This window comes from Corythoichthys intestinalis, chromosome 10, assembly GCF_030265065.1.
Source record: "Corythoichthys intestinalis isolate RoL2023-P3 chromosome 10, ASM3026506v1, whole genome shotgun sequence".
NCBI classification, from domain to species: domain Eukaryota; kingdom Metazoa; phylum Chordata; class Actinopteri; order Syngnathiformes; family Syngnathidae; genus Corythoichthys; species Corythoichthys intestinalis.
In genome coordinates, this window is record NC_080404.1 from 49,086,410 (window position 1) to 49,108,909 (window position 22,500).

Below are 22,500 nucleotides of genomic sequence, written 5' to 3' on the forward strand. Positions count from 1 at the left end.
ATGTGTGTAATGTTACAAAGGGGCGCGACTGTAGCGATTTCCAAAGCAAACACCAAAAACTTTCTATAAAGAAAGGAATATGTGTGTTCTAAGAATATGTGCTTATATTTGGTCATGGGCGCACATAAAGGAAGTTCTCCTCACACACATCCTATTATCTGGCTGTGCTCAACTCGACTGCACACCGCTCTCGCACCATTAACGTCCACCCCATGCCATAAAGTATTTATTCACGCCGTATTCATGTTACACATGTACTGCATGTTTATTTAACACCTTTGGACAATATTGTGAGTCCAACTGAATGTAAAAGAATGATTATTCACCGACATAAAAGCTTCAGGAGAAAAATCAGTTCACCCGGTAAATAGAGCTGTCATCTCCTGTGTCCATGCTGCTGTATTTGCTAAAACAACACAGCCGTGACCAGCAGCTTGGGTTGCCAAGTTGGATCGTTTTCCGCTATTAATGTTTGTTTTTAGCCAGTGGCTTTATCTGGAGTTTTGTCTGAAAGGCTGAATGAGGTTATGAACGTCGCTCAACCGTTAGAACGAGCATGTTCATGAGACAGAAATATGATATGTTCAATTCACATTTGCCCAAAATATAAATGTGATCATGAACGATTGTTCATTGAACACCTTCATGCACAACACTGCCAATGCCCTTGTATTACGACAATAGCTCTATAATGAAACTTTCACTTACACTGTGTAAAGTTGACATAGTGGAGCGTTCACGTGTGCGTGTGTGTGCACAACTACTATGAGTCAGGCAGTCCACACTTTGTGATCATTTTATATAATCCATCTAATATCAGTGTGGGTGCACCACTAACCCAATCTCACCCGATGCTCCCACACACTGGCATCTCCTGCATCCAAAGTGCACGCACACATGCACGTGCACGATGCGAGTGAAGGGCTCTCAGTCTTTTCATTCATCCCTGTACAGGCTGAGCCCATCATCATCATCGTCACCATCATCATCAGCAGCGGCGGCATCATCCCCACCACCACCATCTCTCCTCCCCGTCTACCCCCTCTCATCAGTGCTGGGATCTCTTCCCAGGCAGGCTCCGTCTCTCCCCCTACAGTCGCCGGTGCGCGTGTCCTAGTGAAGGATCATGTCCACAGCGCTGCGCTTCTTGCCTCCGCGGCACACGGCAGAGAGGAGCCGCTAGAGGACACGCGCCACTACACCGCGCAACAAGAGGGGGACTTGAGTGCTGGCGCGCGTGTCTATTCCACAAAGGAAGAGGACCGCCAAGAAATAGTAAAAGTGTTTTTGGCGCAGTTAAATCCGGGTCGGACGGATTTGGTACAGGTGCACCGGTGAAGACACTCGGCTGTCGGATGGTTGTCGAATTTGACGAGAGGAGTAACCTCTGCAAGGTGAGACCTTAACTTATCACCGAGTGTTAGGCTCAATGCCTGCATAAACAAGATACACAGATTCATTGTTCACTAAATGTGTCTCAATAGAAATTTTGTAGCAGTGCCGAGTAGAAATGCACGCAACACTGTGTAAGTTTAACAAGTACTGTGAGTGAATGACTGCTTAATGATGCTGAAGTTTTTATGTTATTTTTTAGTAATCTGTTTAGCGTAAAGATTAAGGCAGCTCAGGATTCATATGTCTGACTGCAAAAGCATGAATGACAGTTGATCATGGTCACTATTTTCAATTACCTTGAAGTTGTTTTAGGCATGTTGTAGATAACAATGAAGACAAAATAGATGACTATTTCCTTCAAAAAATATTTTATTACAGCTTCCTGATTTAACTTTAGTGTACAACTGTATAGATTATTAAATTCGTTGGCAATTTATTAATTGATTTCATCAATTAGTTGTTGCAGCCTTTTCATGGAGCTAGTTTAGACAGCAAGATGTCCGAAAATTGGCAAAAAATGTGAATTGTTGCTTTCCAAAGTAAAATCATGTTTCTTCTTGTCCTATTTAGACTTAACAAAAATATAATGAAAAAATTCTAATATTTAAAGCTGATAAGTTATATACATGTTATAATTTCTAGAATTTAGACAAGTTTAAAATGAAGACGGTCCTAAATGATGAACTGGTTATCAAAATAGTTTGTGATTAATTTGCTAAATGATTAGTTTTCGATTAATCGATTAATTTTTGCACCTCTAGGTATAATTATGATAATCTGATACTGTGCGTATCCTTGAATAAAGAATGCAGGTGTTGAAACCACAAATGAAGACAAAATAGATGATTATTTCCTTCAAAAAAATATTTTATTACAGCTTCCTAATTTAACTGCGATAAGTTGTTGCAGCCTTTTTAAGGAGCTAGTTTAGACAGCAAGATGTTCGAAAATTGGCAAAAAATGTGAATTGTTGTTTTCCGAAGTAAAAGCAGATGTTTCTTCTTGTCCTATTTAGACTTAACAAAAATATAATGAAAAAAATCCAATATTTAAAGCTGATAAGTTATATCTATGTTATAATTTCAAGAATTTAGACACGTTTAAAATGAAGACGGTCCTAAATGATGAATTGGTTATCAAAATAGTTTGTGATTAATTTGCTAAATGATTAGTTTTCGATTAATCGATTGTTTCACCTCTAGGTATAAGTATAATTATGATAATCTGATACTGTGCGTATCCATGAACAGAGGCGTCGCGTCCCATTAGGCAAACCAGGCAATTGCCTAGGGCCCCCAGCCAGAAGGGGCCCCCAGAGGGCCAACAGATTTAGCGCACAGCTTTACTGCACTGTTGCAGCGACAAGTGTAGGGAGTGTTTCAATGCCATGGAATCATTCGGCAGATTCTCTAATGATTCTGTTATCAATCCCAATCAGCACGAACCATGTCACATAAATTATACATGTTTAAGAAAGTCAAATCAGTTATCAATACCACATGATTGTTTAAAGAGTGACTCACCAAGTACTCTCTGGAAAGTCCTTGCCGAGTTGAATTACGTTGAGTTTCACAGGCCACCTCATTACTCGTGACTACTTAAAAAAATGATTTTTCCCAAAAAGTCTATTAATGGGTCTATCGTATTCCTCGTTGAATACTCTATAAGAAAAATATAACATATATGCATCTAAAATAATTTCAAACAATTTTATTTGCAAATTTAATACTCATTTCGGTCGGTCGTCCACCAATCAGTGGTTTTTACAGAATAATTTGAATTTGGTGGGTTGTAGGGCCAATCTGACTACTGATTTCACACAAAAGTATATACCTCCGAATCCGATGGCGGTATTTTTGTGTTGCTATTCTTTCTTCTATTGCTCCAAGTCCAACTGACCCTCTTACTTGCGCACACTTGAAAGGCCCCATGTTGCTAGTTGCCTGGGGCCCCTGGGGACCCTTGCTACGCCTCTGTCCATGAATAAAGAATGCAGGTGTTGAAACCACAAATGAAAAGAAAATGAGCTAATATATGACTGATAGATGAATGATGACCAGCACTGAGTTTGAGCTTTTCACCTAAATTATTTCAAACTATGTCAGGGATCACCAGTCTTTTTATAAACGAAGGGAGTCACTTGTCTACTGATTAATACCAAAAAGTTTCCAATTCCATACACAGGCACATACGTAATTAAAAACAAAATTAACTAAAATTATTATTAACATTGAATTGCTCCATAGTATATGAAGACCCTGATAATGAGGGATGCACCAAAAATTAGGTCACCGAAAATGTTCAATCAGAACAGCATTTTGTGATGAAGCAATCAAAAACCTTTCAAGCAAACACTCTGGGCGGCATAACCAGCGCTAAAACTCACTGTTGCAGCCAATGCTAGACAATAACTGGGACATTGCATTGCACAGTCTTCGAGCTCATGGAGAGATGACTTTTAAAAGTATGAGGGAAAAATCCAACTGGGGGTAGCAGTGCCCTACTCTGCCGTGGCTGCCCACGGTGTAACTATAACCCCATTCAGACTTATATCCCAGTGAATTCCTGTGTAAGGTGATGCGGGATTTACCTGTGTCATGGCTTTCAGACATGGAGCAATGTCCCAGGAATTACCCAGGTGTGGGGAGGGCTGCTGGCGGGATTTTATAACCCGGACATTACGTAATTTTTGGTCAGCGTGAGCAACAAAATACTGTAATTTCCCAAATATATCTTTTCCCCAAAATCAACTTGTAAAATCATGGTGCGCATTATAAACGGGTACATGGATTGAGACTGAAATATATTCATACATACATATATATATATATATACACACATACATACATACATATATATTAGGGCTGTCAAATGATTAAAATTTTGGATGGATATATACATTCAACATACAATACATAAAGACTGTAGTGGGCACTTCACTCTCCTGTCATTTAAATCTGTCTATGCTGTCCTCACTCCGAAGCGTCTACTTTTTCCAAAGCTAGACAGCTAGTGAACGACGCCTTAATAATTAGACTTCTTCCTTTTTCATCTGATTTATTAATAAAATGGCCTCAAACCATTGTCCTCTTTAGACAGTCGTAAAACTACAAAAAGTACACAAGCATTGCATTAGCAACAACGCTAGCTTAGCACGCTATACAGGTTCACTAAACATAAACAAAAAGCGTCTCATACAAAAAATATAACATTTCGCTTACTAACATAATATGTACATTCTTTACAACAACCATACTTACGGACAAATCCTGTCCAAGGATCATATAAGCACAACATTATCAGCCCGAGACGTCGTGCAGCCATAATGAACTGGCAAGAAAACAATAAACCATGTCGCAAAGCGACCACAAGAGTTCGCTGTTGGACAGCACAAAAAGCCTTGCTGTAAAACTTACCAAAAGGCAGAATACTTTCTGAGCGGGACATGTGCGTTAATTGCGTCAAATATTTTAATGTGATTAATTAAAAAAATTAATTACCGCGCGTTAACGCGATAATTTTGACAGCCCTAATATATATAAATATATATATATATATATATATGAGATGTACCAAGCTAAACAATGATTAACACATTTGTGCATTTGATCATAGAGCTATGGAGGCCTCTCTGGCCAGATCAAAGCCACAAACCTGTCAATCATCGTTAACCTTAAGTACCAAACGCCAGCTGCACTGGTAACCAAGAAAAACAGTTTGGTCGCACTGCTTTTCAGAAGGAGCGTGAGAGGCTGTTCGACCATGAACGTTATACTTTTTTAATTAAAAACCCAATCCTTTTTACCCGATTCCGATCCTCTGAAAAATGATGCGATCGGCTCAATTTCCGATCATGTGATCGGATTTGGACATCTCTAATGAATACAATGTGGTTATAGTGAGTCAAACATAGTCTTCCCAAACAGAGCTACTCAAGTCTGGTGGAAATTCTTTGAATTTTAATATCGCAATACTGCATATTTCGCAATGTATCGCTAAACCCCCATAAATCGCAATGTCAGTTTTTTCCAATATCGCGCAGTCCTACCGGGGTATAAGTCTGAAAGGGGCTTAGAACGCAACCCGGTTAATGTCCGTGTCATCTCCATGTCAGTCGACCAGGGAAATTGCTTTCAGACATTAGGGAAACCCGTTTTAATACAGCGATATAAACGGAATTCAGCATTTATCTGAAAGGGGCTTATGTTGGCCATGCATGCACCAACACTCGACTAAAATGAACGATGTATGGCGTGCTAGGGGTGTTACGCCCCGGTCTAGGGGAGTCTGAGTTCTGTGTTTAAATACCAACACCATTGCAGTCGCCCAGTGGCATAGTGCGAGAAGACTTCCTCATCCCTAAGAATTGTGTCTATGGTGGCCGTTGTACATTGCTCTGAAAGAACAAGTGGGCTGGATAAATTTGAATAGATACCGTATTTTTCGGACTATAAGTCGCACCTGAGTATAAGTCGCACCAGCCATAAAATGCCCAACGAAGAGGCAAAAAACATATATAAGTCGCATGGAGTATAAGTCACATTTTGGGGGAAATTTACTTGATAAAATCAGACACATAGAACAGATATGTCATCTTGAAAGGCAATTTAATATAACAATACAATAGAGAACAACATGCTGAATAAGTGTACAGTATGATAATGTTACATTATGCATGAACAACGAAATGTGAATATACTGTCCTCACAAGGACGCTATGGCTCGGTCTTGGCAATACAGCGAGCTAAACTCCCAAATGACGATGCTGGATGTCCGTATAAATTGCTGACTTTATTTTGGGCGTCATTTTGAGACCATCATTTGAAGAGTGAAACTAAAAATAGAAATGATACAAATCAATTTCGTCCTCGATACCAAACAGGTTCGCATCAAAGTAAATAAATGATAATAAGCTGCTATTACAGCAATGACACAAACGGTTAAAATGCATTCTTTAGCATTAGCAAATCGTTCAAACAACCACACAACTGGCTCTAGTTGTCCGATCGCGGGTGGAAAACACACAACAACAGAAAAGATGATATACACAGGCGTTGCCTCTGTAGAGATATTTTACAAGAATAAACAATGAACGTACGTTCGCAGCTGTGTTTCTCTCTCTCTCTCTCTCGCCCACTCGCTCAGACGCTGCATAGGTGTCCGTCTTCTTCTGGCGTGTGAGCGCTCTTCTTCGCGTAAACAATTGTGAGTGCGCCCTCACTTGGGCGTGAAAGTGCCACAAACTAAAAGCATGCATTTCAATATAAAAAAGTCAATAATACAATTGAACACACATTGCCAAAGGCAGAACGCGAACGTGGCCATAGCTATTAAGAGTTATTCAGATGATTATAGCATAAAGAACATGCTAACAAGTTTACCAAACCATCAGTGTCACTCCAAAACACCAAAATAACATGTGAAATGATATCATAATGTGCTAATAATTTCACACATAAGTCGCTCCTGAGTATAAGTCACACTCTCAGCCAAACTATGAAAAAAAACTGCGACTTATAGTCCAAAGAATACGGTAAATGATCCTTTTCAGGTTTTTACATTATTATAAGTTCTTTCTTTTTTTTTTTTTTTTTTTTTTTTAAGCTTTGGTTTCCTCACTCTTAGTTCTAATTTCGGTACAACACTAATAATTATCAATAAGTTTTAGATAATCAGATAAATATCAGCATGCAACACTTGATTTCTATACTTCCCTACAATTTGAAATAATCACTACTTGAACATTTGTAGCAAATCACAATTAACAATCAACTCCACAGATATTTTAATGGGCCACTAATGTGAGCCTTAGGGGGCCACCTGGTGCCCATGCGCACCCTATTGGTGACCCACTTATTCCTGCTTTAAAAGGGTCATTATTTTCTGATGCAGTCTCACTGAAGTATTGTGTTTAAAAGCATGCAACATGAAGTTTATGGCAGATTTTTAAACACTTTGAATATTTGCACAAATGACAGATAAATGAGGCAAAATCTTCATGGATTTATGCTTATTTTTATGACATTTTATGCACAGACAAAGCATGAGTGCCTTAGATAAGAAATTTTGAATGGACTTCTTGCAATGGTCTGTGTGCGCAACATTAAGTTTAACGTACCAGCAATATACAATCAGAGCCTATTTGCACCGACAACCCAAGAAAAAGGACTGGCATTATGATGGAAATTTCAGTGTATGAATGTCTGACGGTTTTAAATCAGTCACTATCTCTATGAATGCTTGCATTTTGTGCAACGGCATAGTACGCTCAAGGCACATTTATTATTTTTAGATATTTGCATGAATATCAGATGGCTCTGAACCAGCATTTTGATGCAATATGTTGGTACTTTTTGGGTCATTCTGTCATTTTAAGCTGCATAATAACACATTGGTGCCTTAAAAACATTTTTATCAATAGAACCCATGCAGTACTTTGTTGTTGAATTGTGTACAACTACGTGATTTTTTTTCTGCAAGTGAAAAAGGACTGTAAGACATTTACATTTACATTTTAAATCACAAATGAACATGTCTTTTGATTTAAAAATGATTCTCACTGGAGTATGCGTATAACATAGTTTTTGTTGAGTTTTTGATAAGCTTGTCGCAATATGCAATAAGTAAAATCGCACGGTAAATAAAAACGAGGGCGAGAATCTCCCGGCTGCGATTTATTGCCACGTGCGTGCATACATTTGTGAGTGCGTGCGCTGCCTGCACTGAACACACGTGCTTGTTGAATGCATATGAGTCTCCGGTTCCTTCCACGGATGTTTATTGGCCATCAACACGCCATAGAATTAAAGTTCAGACATACAAAATAAGGAAACACATCTATATTAAACATTGTAAAACGTTAGCATTGCTACATTGAGGCTAATGGAAAAAAGACAATGTACTAGCCACTTTAGCTTGCTATAAAACATTGACAGTCTTCGCCAAAACAAAAGATTCCGGTTAAAAGCTGACACTTCAAAAATGAAAACTAGCTAGTTTGAAGCATTTGCAAAAACGCGGGGGGAAAAAAATCTATTACTGACACCAAATGCATGACGAAAAGAGAAGTGCAAAGTGCAAAGCTTACGGTTAGCGGCTTAGCGAACGTACTTCTGGAAAAGATTTCAAAATATAGGCACGTCACGTTCAACATGTTAATAAGGATTTCTGGAGTTAATCAAATACTTCAGATTGTACACTAAGAATAGCTTTAAGATGACACCCATTATGAAAAATCTGATTGGCAATAAATAATTTGGCTTCAAACCTCTGCAGGACAAGATGACAGTCATTTTGGATCAAATCAACACTTTTGATGGCATTGAGTATCTAACTATTTCATATTCTGCACTTAGCTAGCTTTCAAATGACTCTCTATGAATTGTGATTTTTTTTTTTAAATATTATTTTTAATATAGTTTGTGTTTTATTTATGAATAACAGTTTATTTCATTTGAATTGGTGATTTATTAGGATTAGGGTTGTTCCGATCATGTTTTTTTGGCAATGCATTAAGAAAAAAAATGAATAAAACTCGGACGAATATATACATTCAACATACAGTACATAAGTAGTGTATTTGTTTATTATGACAATAAATCCTCAAGATGGCATTTACATTATTAACATTCTTTCTGTGAGAGGGATCCACGGATAGAAAGACTTGTGACTTTGTATAATGTGAGCCATCTAGTGTATTTGTTGAGCTTTCAGTAAATGATACTGTAGCCATGCCCCAATGCATAATGGGAAGTGGAACCATGACTGTGCGTAGTGCTACCAATTGATATATCTTCTCTGCGTTGGGAAATAACATAGGTTTTTTTTTTACTACTTTAATAATGAAATTTTTGTTGAAGCTTATTAATTCACAAAAAACATTTTGGAACACCTAACTTCTTTATTAACGTATAAATTAATAACATAAATATCAATAATAAATCACAAACAATGAGGTCAAATGCTGCTGGCATTAACTAGTGCGAAAAAAATGTAAACGGAAACACTAAGGCTACGTTCATACTACAGGTCTTAATGCACGAATCCGATTTTTTGTCATATCCGTTTTTTTGGCGTGCCCGTTCAGACTGCCTTTATCCATTGAGACCGTTCAAGTATTACGCATGCGCACTAATTCGCGGTCCGACACGCGCTGAGCAAGACGACCCGCATGCGCAGAAGCATCAAAACAAATGACACACGTCATCCGTCATTCCAGGGATATCATATTTTGCTTTTCAAAAGGAGGACACAAATAACAGACATAAAAAATCCCCGTTTAGGCTTATATTCAAAGTTTATATGGATCGATAGCATGCACGCACGGTCCGTGCACGTCACACACACATACGGGCAGTTTGCCCCGACCTCGGCCGTGTAGGCGATGTTGAAATATTGCTCACTTGGAGCAGAGAGAAAACTGAGCATTCTCAGGCTTATCCTCAACCCATTTTTATTTTTTTATGACTGTTGTCAAGCTCAGCCCTTCCCCAAAAGCCATGTTCACTGCAAGCTAGGCGTTAATAACGCACAGCGGCACCGCTACGGTAAGCGTCTCTCTCGCTATTTGATGACGTAATTGCTGCATGAAAACCGATTTGGGAGAGTGGACTGTACAGACCGCCGCGACAGTCTGGAAAAATGTGGCCCAGATCGGATTTGAACCACATACGAAAGTGACCCAGATCGGATTTGAAATGGTCCAGTTCTATGCGACTTGTCACGTTCAGACCGTCAAGTTAATGCCTGACTCGAGTCGGAAAAACGCGAAAAAATCGGATTCGTGCATTAAGACCTGTAGTATGAACGTAGCCTAAGACTTCACCTCTTTAACAGGAGTCAAAACAATTCTTACTCTTTGGCTACGTTCATACTACAGGTCTTAATGCACGAATCCGATTTTTTGTCATATCCGTTTTTTTGGCGTGCCCGTTCAGACTGCTTTTATCCATTGAGACCGTTCAAGTATTACGCATGCGCACTAATTCGCAGTCCGACACGCGCTAAGCAAGAAGACCCGCATGCGCAGAAGCATCAAAACAAATGACACACGTCATCCGTCATTCCAGGGATATCATGTTTTGCTTTTCAAAAGGAGGACACAAATAACAGACATAAATAATCCCCGTTTAGGCTTATATTCAAAGTTTATATGGATCGATAGCATGCACGCACTGTCCGTGCACGTCACACACATATGGCCAGTTTGCCCCGACTCTCTCTCGGCCGTGTAAGCAATGTTGAAATATTGCTCACTTGTAACAGAGAAAACTGAGCATTCTCAGGCTTATCCTCAACCCATTTTTATTTTTTATGACTGTTGTGAAGCCCAGCCCTTCCCCGAAAGCCGTGTTCACTGCAAGCTAGGCACTAATAACGCACAGGTGCATCGCTACGGTAACGACTCTCTCGCTATTTGATGACATAATTGCTGCATGAAATCCGATTTGCGGGACTGGACAGTACAGACCGCCACAACAGTCTGGAAAAATGTGGCCCAGATCGGATTTAGACCACATACGAAAGTGACCCAGATCGGATTTGAAATGGTCCCGTTCTATGCGACTTGTCACGTTCAGACCGTCAAGTTAATGCCTCACTCGAGTCGGAAAAACACGAAAAAATCGGATTCGTGCATTAAGACCTGTAGTATGAACGTAGCCTTTTTGTGGTATGTCATTGTCTATATTGTTCTAAATGTTAAAATGAATTGTAATGTCCCGGACAACCATTTTCAAAATACTTTGTGTGAGTTCAGATGCTTTTTCTGGTGTGCATTCCGCATTTTTGGGGGAGGGGAAAAACTGTCCAACTTTTGTTTCTTTTAACCTGAAAATAGATAAAGGAGAGGGCACACTGAAATATTACCACAATTATTTTGAATGAGAGGCCCACATACAGTAACAAAAATTAACTAGGCCTGCAAGCAGGACTGAACGGGCCCTCGCAATCTAGCGCAACTCGGACGTCACGCAACTCGGACTGTGTGCAGGTCAGGGTGGTGGCAGATCCTCCTCTCTAATCATCTCATTAGAACCTAACATGCACGAAAGTCGCCTATTTACATTACCACACCCAAGAGATAAAAAACCCTATTGGAGAGAGTACTACAAAAAAGGAGCAACTACTGAGCTGTGCAGCCAAGCCCTTATTCAAAACCAAATTAATCTTCTAACTGGGCCAATTCGACCAAGTGTGCCAAATATTGTGGCTCTATAAGCTGCCTGAGTCTCTGAAAAAAAATATTTCCTTTAAATGGCGAACAAAGGGTCGTCACGGCAACAGATAGAGACACGTGGACATGTGCCGTAAATAAGTATTTTAATAGGTCTTGAAACTACAATGACCAACCTGAAAAGAACTGGACATGTATTGGAAAAACGAGTGACTTTCTATTGCCACTAGTTGGCGCTGTAGCGTTGATGCAAATGACCCCTACAAGGCCCTTCAGGGTATGACTCTCAACAAGCACGGGAAGTTTGGCGCAGATATGTTGTATATCTGCCGAGTTATGACTGTTCAAAGTTTTTGGAGAGAAAAATTGATGACAGTCATTTTCACTTTGCTGTTTGGACCCCTCCGCTTCAACGAAACTTCAATATTCTTCATCAGGCACCTGAAGACAGGTCTTAAGGCTTCCCTTATGCAGGTTTGAGGTAGATTGATTTTTTCCCTTTAGAGGAGGAGTGTGTCCAGTAAAAAAGGGCATTTCCTGTTCCCACTAGGAGGCGCCAGGCACAAACGGTAAATTTTCAATCCAGTCCTGCTCAGGCTGGTATACCTCACACACATGCCAGATTTAAAATAGATTGAAGGTTGTATGAGGGAGTTATCAGTCATTTTCCGAATTCGGTGTTTTGGCGAAAAAATGGCCGACTTTGGCACCCCGCCCATGTCAGGCCCGTGAATGAAAACACACCATTTTGATAACTTAAGATTTCATGTGCCTCATGAACAGTCTCGCCAATTTTGAGAATGATCAAACTAATTCCCTAGGTGCCAAGGTGTAAAATGTGCACACTGTAAATCGATACAAATTTCATATTCAATCCAAAATACCTGATTTCCTGTTGGGTTTGGAATACGCATGCAAGAGACTTTTTGGAGCAGTTTTGTACAAGGTATCGACTCTCCGAATTTCATCCTTCTACGTTGAAAAAACCTAAATAGAGAGGCCTTTTTGAAAATTTCAAGGGGGCGCCACTGAGCCATTTTGTTACATGTTTTCGTAACGTTGCAAGATTATTGAACTTTATGCAAAGCCGCATGTATGTCCAAATTTTTGTGAGTTTTCGTGCATGTTCAAGCCTCCAAATGTAAACTCCTACTGTGAACCGATAAAAATTTCACATTCCATCTAAAATACCCGATTTCCTGTTGGATTTGGAATACGGGTGCAAGAGACTTTTTGGAGCAGTTTTGCACAAGGTATCGACTCCCCAAATTTCATCACTCTATGTTAAAAAAACCTAATAGGAAACGCCTTTTTGAAAAATTCAAGGGGGCGCCACTGAGGCATTTTGTTACATTTTTTCGTAACATTGCAAGATTATCGAACGTTATCCAAAGCTGCATGTATGTGCAAATTTTTACGAGTTTTTGTGCATATTCAAGCCTCCAAATGTAAACTCCTACTGTGAACCCATGAAAATTTCACATTCGATCCAAAATACCCGATTTCCTGTTGGATTTGGAATACGGGTGCAAGAGACTTTTTGGAGCAGTTTTGCAGAAGGTATCTACTCCCCAAATTTCCTTGCTCTATGTTGAAAAAACCCAATAGGAAAGGCCTTTTTTAAAACTTCTTTCTGTCGCCACTAGTTGGCACTGTAGAGTTGATGCAAATGACCCCTACAAGAACCTTCAGGGTATGACTCTCAACAAACACGGGAAGTTTGGCGCAGATATGTTGTATATCTGCCGAGTTATGACTGTTCAAAGTTTTTTGCGTGACAAATTGTTGACGTTCATTTTCACTTTCCTGTTTGGACCCCTCCGCCTCAACGAAACATCAATATTTTTCATCAGGCACCTGAACACAGGTCTTAAGGCTCCCCTGATGCAGGTTTGAGGTCAACAGATTTTTTTCCCTTGGAGGAGGAACCTGTCTCGTAAAAAAAGGCATTTCCTGTTCTCACTAGGGGGCGCTAGACCTAATGGGTAATATTTCAATGCACTCGTGTTAAGGGTGGGATACCACACATACATGCCAAATATGAAAAAGATTGAACGTTGTGTCAAGGAACTATTAGTCATTTACTGAATTTGTCATTTTGCCGAAAAAATGGTCGACTTTGGCACCACGCCCAGGTCAGACCCGTGAATGAAAACGCACCATTTTCAAAACTTAAGATTTCATATGTCTCCTGAACAGTCTCACCAATTTTGAAGATGATCCAACTAACTCCCTCGGCGAAAAGGTCTCAAATGTGCACCCTGTGAATCGATAAAAATTTCATATTTGATCCAAAATAACCGATTTCCTGTTGGGTTTGGAATATGCGTGTAAATGCTTTTTTGGAGCGGTTTTGGACAAGGTATAGACCCCCCAAATTTCATTGCTCTACGCTGACATACCCTAATGTTATAGGCCAATTTTAAAATTTCAAGGGGGCGCCACTGAGCCATTTTGTTATATTTTTTTGCAACGTTGCAAAATTATCAAAATTTACAATTTTCCGGACGTATGTGCAAATTTTGGTGACTTTTCGTGCATGTTCAGGCCTCCAAATTGGCCGTTTTCATTTGCCCTGAAAAAAAAAAAAAATAATAATAAAAAAAAAAATAATCCTTTGCAAAACAATAGGGCCTTCGCACGTCTAGTGCTCGGGCCCTAAATATATAGTATTAATGTATTTATTTAAATATAGTATACTACTATATGTATATACACAATGATACTTTATAATATAAAGTAACTAACATTATAGCAGTCATGGATTACAGTAAGCAGGCCAGTGCTGTTTCCATATATATTTTTATTATATTATGTATATACAGGATATATGTATATACTATGTTCCCGAAGTGGGAGCTTCCATGATCCTAATAAATTTAATAATAATTAAAAAATATATATAATTATATAATATATATATTCATCATTTTATTAAATAAAAATGCACGTTGATACGACGCACATAAAGGTAACTTCTATTTTTTAAAAATCGTTAGAAAGTTGTATGGATTTACAATCCGCTAGCTTGTTGTTTCTTGTTGTCTTCGAAAATTATACTTGGGTGACGGAGCTTCAAGTGTTCGTTCATAGCCGACGTGCTACTGTGGTATGTGAGCTAAGCTTAGCAAAGAGTACACACAGTGGCACCCTCCATATTTTCCTTGAAATAATTCCAGGCTCTGGCTATTCTGGTCCGCTTTTTTGGCTTTATGCCACTTTCACGTGTCACCAATTCTGCCCTTTTTGGTAATGGCGTACCGCAAGTAACACGTCACTTCCGCTCATTAAATTCATGACATTAGCTACTGTTGCTAAGCAAGGACAAGCCATTGTTTGTCCCTAATAGGAAATGAATGGAAATCGTGTACGAAGGAGACGTTTACAGCGCTAAACCTACCAATTCTCTCCGAAAATGATGTGCCTGGTGCCAAATTGACTGGCATAGATGTGGAAGAACATAAAAATATTCAGTTAAAGAGATGGCTTTAGTGTCGAAGGCTGAAAAAGACGAAAAAAACGAGCCGACCTAAGCATAACTTTAGCTTTTTATTATCGACGCGACTGACAATGACATTCTCCGGTTTCAACAAGCTATCCTTTACCATCACCCCTGTCTTTCTTATATATCCTCTGGTTGTCCTACGTCTCTTACTGTTCTTGGGGGTAATTTAGTTAGCTTTGTGTAGCGATTGCAAATGCTACTCAGTGACAGCCAACGAACACTTTAAATTTTTTCATTGATAACACATCTTAATCCTATAATTTATTTACACCTCCCCCTTACTAAAGTTGTCTATATATATATATATATATATATATATATATATATATATATATATATATATATATATACACATATAAATAAAACAGAAACGGTAACAGTGGCAGTCAGATACCATTGTAATTTTTTTCAGGTCATTCATTGTCAGACAGAAGCAGTACGGCAGAACATTACGCTAAAAAAATAAAGTAAAAGTATAAAAATGGCTTACCTCTTTGTCCTCTGAAAGACCATGCCAACTCAACATAATGTTTACTGCATATGAAACGTGAATGGGTTCGCCGAGCTGGTGTTAAAGTCCGCGCAAGTTGATTCCGTCTTCACATTTTTTTCCTCCCGAGTTTTTGGTTTCCGGGAACGAATGAAGAAAACATCCTTCATGGTCGTAATGTCTAGAGTCGTTTCTACAAGTTCCAAAAAAGCAATGCGTGATCGGCATGTTCGTTTTTGAAAGAATACCGGCGAAAAGTAGCACTTTTTACATTGGTTCTATGCGAGGGCGGGTCTATAATGTCCACTTCGGCTTTACTTCCGCTTTACGATGCGACGTCACGGTCTAAAAATAGCCTGCGTACGGTACGCCATTGGCGGTGTTATCAACTCCTCGCCATAGTGAAGAGTGAACCGGCGAGTCACTTGGCTTGTTGTCGTCGGTTCGTCCGATTTCCTCCTCAGGAAGGCGGCGGCGTGCATAAAAACACAGAGAGGCGTCGGATGGCTCTTCTTGGATACTTTTATTGACCAAAATAAAAATGTGGGGGATGCAGCCACTGAACTCCGCGGTACCCGCGCACTTTCATAACTTACCGATGTCGTTCCCTCTCTCTCGCTCACCCACTTTCTTCCTCTTTGCTCAGTCTGACACAGCGGCCCCCGTCATTACCCGTCGACGGTATGTTTTGCCCGTCGACGCATTTACGTCATCGATGACGTCGACTAGTCGGGACAGCTGTAGTTGTTATACATTTCTTTCACAATTACATGTAAAAATTGTGTGTGTGTGTGTGGGGGGGGGGGTTGCCAGTGCTGTTCAAGACAGTTGTAAAGCAACTGAGGTAACTCATTTTTAGGATTATGCTGCTATTATGTCAGCCCTTTTGGACTCATATGCAGAGCTACTGTCAGATTTGTTGCCTGAAATCATCATTTCAAGTTTATGCTGTCTAGAAACTGTTCAATAAATGTCTCAAAGTGTCATTTAATTAGTTATTGTAATCAAGCTGATGATATCGCATGCCTCCTAAACTGATAACCAAAGACCAAACTTGAACATTCATGCATGCATGCATGGCAGACGTGTACATTGTATTTCGCTGTTTTTACTTTAATTGCTAAAAACCTGTCACTTTATGTGAATTGCTCATCTGTCGCGACATGATATCACTTTATGGCCTTTTCATTGCCTTTATCTGCCTGTCACACACAAACACAAACAAACCTTAAATATCATTCATCCAGGCACAATGTAATGAAGTGCCAAGAGGGTCAAACAATTGTGTTATCTTCTCTCTTCACAAGGAGCCGTAGATTCAGAAAAGGACATTCATTTCCCTTAGAGTGCTCAATCTTTTGCTCTTATAGGAGGAGTTCAATCAGGTCTATTTTTCAACATGTAGCAAAGGACTCACACTATTGTTTGTACATCCACTTATTGATCTCAGCTTGTCAGTTTGCCGTGTTTGTGAGTGATTACAGCTGAACGATACTTGTCAAAATGTCTCAAATAAAATGAGAAAATACAAATAGTGAATAGTGGCGATCCTTATGAAACAACGGTCCACAACCACTTTCATTTTGAACATAATGTGTTCGTGAAGCAATGCTGAACTACAAACTACAAAAAAATCACCCAAGCATTTTTGGCTTGCGCAAGCCACTCATAATTAGAAGAGCGCAACCAACTATTAATTTAAGTACTGGCTCAGCTGAATGAATTTTATTATCATCCCACACACAACACTAATTATTGTAAAACTCACTATACTCCTATACGTCTCAGCCTTTGGAATTTGCATTTTTTGTAAGATCAAGCTGCCCAAGCATCCCGCCAAATGCCTGTTGTTAGCTGAGATAGGCCCCAGCACCTGCGCGACCCCCGTGATAATCAGTGTTGGGCACGTTACTTTAAAAAAGTAAACACTTATACTTACTCACTACTTCTTCCAAAAAGTAACTGAGTTAGTAACTGAATTACTCTATAGTAAAAGTAACTATTACCAGGGAAAGTAACTTTAAAAAGAAGTTGTTGTTTGTCAAAGAATTTGAAGTTTTCTGAGCAGTATTCGAGTCAGTTGAATAGAGAAGAACAGACAGGTAGTTGTGTTATAGAACCTTGTAATATTTATTGCACTTCACCAGCAACAGATTTATCCTACACTTGAAGTGCAACAAAAATAAGCAGATTTGAATTGCTTACCACAGATGTCGACAAAAGCTTTGCCCCGGGACATAAATTACACTTTACATGCACGTTCTTTCCTTTAATTTCGACCAACTTGAAATAGAGTTTATATCTCCGTCTCTTAAAGGACAAATTTTCCTCTGAATGCTCTGCCATCATATCCCTCTGCATCTGTTTTGCGTGTGTGTGTTTGCCGCACGCGCTGTTATGGTTTGTGTGTGATAACTCCGGCTCCGAAGTCGAGCGTTTACGTCACAGAATGGGGGATCACGTGAGATTTGACAACATCGCAGCCATATTAGAAGCAGGTCTGGCTCGCGGGACACTGAACTTAACTTGCCCGTTTGATAAAGAGACAAACTCGTTACTAAGGCGAAGAACAGATATGTGATCAAACTTAAGGATGTGAACAATGTTGACCCTTACGAGCAAGCCGAAGACAAATGGAATAAAGATGTCGATGGGCTTCCACAATTACGCGAAATGGACATTCTGCTGTATTTATTGTTTGGTGTATGTTACTAAACTCATCAGCAATTCCGAAATTACAAATCACTACAAAGCTACAAACAGTTTTGCTGCGGATGGGTGCAGGACCTACACATTATGACCGTATCAAACGGCAACTCCATCGTTCTTGCAAAGGTAGTCTATATGTGTTTACTGTTTTCATTGCTATGAACCTGAACGCACCCCAAGTCTTTGATAACAAATAAACAGCAGAGTAGACTCGCTACGACTGGTAGTTTCTTCAATTTATTCCAAGTAAGTAACGCACCACTTTTGACCGTCAGTAATGGTAACGGCGTTGTAACGGCGGAAGAGATAGTTAGATTACCCCGTTACTGGAAAAAATAACACCGTTACGGCGTTATTTATAACGCCGTTATTCCCAACATTGGTGATCATAAATGTACGAAGGACGCTGCCTAAGCTGCCAGATTTTAAGAAGTATGACAACGCATGACTACTAGTGTTAATTCAAGTTGATAATACTATTCCATTTTGAAGTTTTGTATCCTGGTTTCTCCTTTTTTAATTTAGACAATTAATTCACCAATGTCTCAACTACATTTTAGGAAACCCACTGACTAAGCTATAGACTGGGAAAGTTCGTCCATCCTAAACCAGAGCATTCACAGTCATTCTGTCCGAAGTTCAGGGCATTTACAGGTCACTTGCTGTTCATTTTAGGGCATTTACAGGTCATTTTCTGTTGAGTTTGAGTCACTGCCTATTCATTCGGGTGATTCCCAGGTCACTTCCTGTTCTGTGACTCAAAATAAACAGGAAGAGGCCCATAAAATACCCCAAAATCAACATGAAGTAACTGAAAATGAACAGGTAAATTACCTTAAATGGCCCAAAATTACCTCATTGCCTGGCATTGGCTGCCAATACCGGCTATAGATGGAATGGACGCCTACTAGTGATAAACTCTTTCCAGTTCACAGCAGAAGCATGTTTTTCTGTTTATTAGTTGTTTGTAGAATATCCTAGAATGAATTCATGACCAATGTATCGATAACCGTTGTATCGTCAGATCATCGTTATCGTGAGCGTTGTATTGCTAATCGTATCGTGAGGTACCAAGAGGTTCCGACTCCTAACATAGACATTGTGATCACATAATATTCAAGTTATTGTCTTACATATTCGTTATGTTTTTTAGCTCATTTTTGCCAATACAATCTAAAAGCGGGCAAATACTTAAAGGCTTTGATTGCAGTGTAACACTCTTTGAGAAACACAAACGATCAAGTACAGATCCATCATATTGTGATACTCAACGGAACAGATTTTAAATAAACTAATTAAAATACAGTTACGACCTGCAAAGTCTGTTGATTAAATTCCACTGCTGAGCCCATTTTAACTCTATATCTTGCCAATTAGTAGCACTTGAAGCATGTTAACAGTCTCTCATTCGAGAGTCTTACTGTTTGTTCGAAATTAACACTAATTACCATCCATCATGTAACATGTAACCATATTAGTGCCATCTGGTCTGCCTGAGTTCTTGCTATTTCTCCAAGATTGTCCTGTTCATTTAGTTTTAAGCTGCAGTTCACGTGGCAAAAAAAAAAAAAAAAAAAACATGTTTATTGAGGCACATATGTGAATTTATGTTAAACTGTTTAATGCATCAGATAGGTCGAAATGGGAATGTACCCTGGTTGAAGTGTGTTACTGTATTTGTGAAATGTTATATTTGTTTGTAATCCTGTTTGCAAGTGAATTCGTTCTGCAAATGGTTATGAAATTGATCACAATGTGATGTCACACCGTTCCTTTTTATGCAAGTTTTTCCTCCATGCCCACTAATATCGGGAGTGCCGACGAGCTGGGAAAGCTTGTCTGTCGTTGGCCACTTTTTGGTTTTAACTAGGGTTGGGAATCTCCGGTATGATGCCGATTCAATATGTATCTAGATACACAGGTTTTGGTTCGATTAAAAAAACGATACATTTTTAAGGCAGAGCGAGTCAATACAATTCGATACAGTTTAAGAACGATACGGTTCGATATAGTGTGAAAACATTTGTTGTTTGTTCTTACATTATTTTAAACGGATAAAAAAGACCAAATTTCTACAAGCAAAATTAAACAACAAAAGTTACCAATGTATGTTTATTTTTGAGACATGAAAAAAAATAAGGCTAACTAAATGACCATCAGTTTGTTGGATGGGATTGATTATAAAATAAAACTCCAGTGACAGACAACAATAAAGTGCAGTAATTCAATCTCTGTATTAAATATATATTAGGGCTGTCAAACGATTAAAATTTTTAATCGAGTTAATTAGAGTTTAGAAATTAATTAATCGTAATTAATCGCAATTAAAACCATCTATAAAATATGCCATATGTTTCTGTAAATTATTGTTGGAATGGAAAGATAAGACACAAGACGGATATAAACATTCAACATACGGTACATAAGTACTGTATTTGTTTATTATAACAATAACCCAACAAGATGGCATTAACATTATTAACATTCTCTTAAAGCGATCCATGGATAGAAAGACTTGTAGTTCTTAAAAGATAAATGTTAGTACAAGTTATAGAAATTTTATATTAAAACCCCTCTTAATGTTTTCGTTTTATTAAAATTTGTGAAATTTTCAATCAAAAAAATAAACTAGTTGGTCGCCATTGTTGATGTCAATAATTACACCATGCTCACTCATGGTACTAACCCATAAAATCAAGTAAGAAGCGGACATTACACTGTCGTCATTTTAGTCTGTTTTAGCGGGGCATGTGCGTTAATTGCGTCAAATATTTCAACGTGATTAATTTAAAATAAATTAATTACCGCCCGTTAACACGATAATTTTGACAGCCCTAATACATATGTATATATGTATGTGTTGTTTTGAACACAAGAGGTATGTAATTTAAGTGCAACCTTTCAATGTAAACATCTTACAAACTAAAATTATATGCAGGAGCTCTAGAAAAAAAAAATTAAACCTGCTAGTGTTATCATGACAAATAAATAATAAATAAAGCATAATGCTATTATTCTTTACCTCTGGTATAATTGGGGGAATAAAAACATGGCATTTTAGCCAGATAGGTCAATAATCATTATTTTAACCTTATACACAGCTAAGTCATTCACTTATGCCTGTGCTTCTCCATTTTTATTCCTTATCACTGTCCATATCTTTTTTGAACGGTTGATTTTTCTTGAGGAAGATCAACTGATCCACATGTTCATGTTTAAGTAGACTGTGTTTCGTGGAAACAATATCTCCAACAGATCATGCTGCCCTTTACACCATTGTAGTGGGTTATTTTTCAGGGTTAAAAACTCACGATCTCTGTCCCATACGAATCTGGCTGCCATCCTCACTTCAAAGTTCGACTTTTTTTTTCCTGGTGCGTTGAAAATCAATCACTGTCATTCACCACTTCCGCCAGATGCTCGTGCTGTTTGTCCATTGTTTTAGCATGCGCGACTGTGGTTTCGTTCGCTCTTGCGTAGTTATGACCAGTGTTGTCAGTAACGCGTTAGTTAGTAACGCGTTCCTGTAATTTGATTTTTTTTTTCAGTAACGAGTAATCTAACGCGTTCATTTTTCTACACCAGTAATCTGATCTGAAGTTAGTAACGCAGAGACACTAAGGAAGCTATTTTTTCATTGCCTCATAACTTATGTAGAATGAAGAATATTGTAGTCATGTACGTAGAGCATTTTCTATTCAAAATCCTCTTCGTACAAGGTTCCCGGTAAGTGTTTCCATGACAACCTCTTAGCTATTTCCTGTTTTGGTCTCGCGTCACGTGTTGTGGGACTGAGCCGGGTGGACATTTGCGCCAAGTGTTGAGACGTTGCGAGAGAATGTTGATCTGTGGAAATCCATGAATGAAGGTGAGTATTTTTCCCTCATTTTGGGAGGGTATCAGCAAACCCGACCCCCGACATATGCGGCCGTTTCGTAGCTTTGCTGTAGCAACGACGGGCAGTCATCGCTCCAAGTTGGCAAGCTTTGTTTACATCATATGCGTGTTGCACATTTATGCCGTGAGGCTATGTGTTCGTTTAGCATCTGTGGGATGTGTTGTAAGCAGTGTTGTTAATAACGGCGTTACAATATAACGGCGTTACTAACGGCGTTATTTTTTTCAGTAATGAGTAATCTAATTAATTACTTTTCTCATCTTGGCAACGCCGTTACCGTTACTGAGGCGGGAAAGGCGTGCGTTACTATGCGTTACTAAGTTGGTTGA

At 38.9% G+C, this 22,500-nt stretch overlaps 1 protein-coding gene across 3 annotated transcripts in view; it reads left to right on the forward strand.

Moving 5' to 3' along the window:
• The first annotated feature begins 972 nt into the window (after positions 1-972).
• The window catches only part of zgc:171482 (zinc finger protein), a 218,175-nt gene continuing 196,647 nt past the window's right edge, over positions 973-22,500 (forward strand). The window contains exon 1 of one of the 3 annotated variants that reach the window (XR_009064573.1): positions 973-1,394. Coding sequence is in view for 1 of the 3 variants with exons in the window: in XM_057847733.1 (XP_057703716.1) it covers positions 1,356-1,394 (39 nt within the window). In the remaining 2 variants the exon portion in view is untranslated. The remainder of the gene's footprint in view (positions 1,395-22,500) is intronic. The other 2 variants (XR_009064574.1, XM_057847733.1) reach the window with 2 other exon arrangements.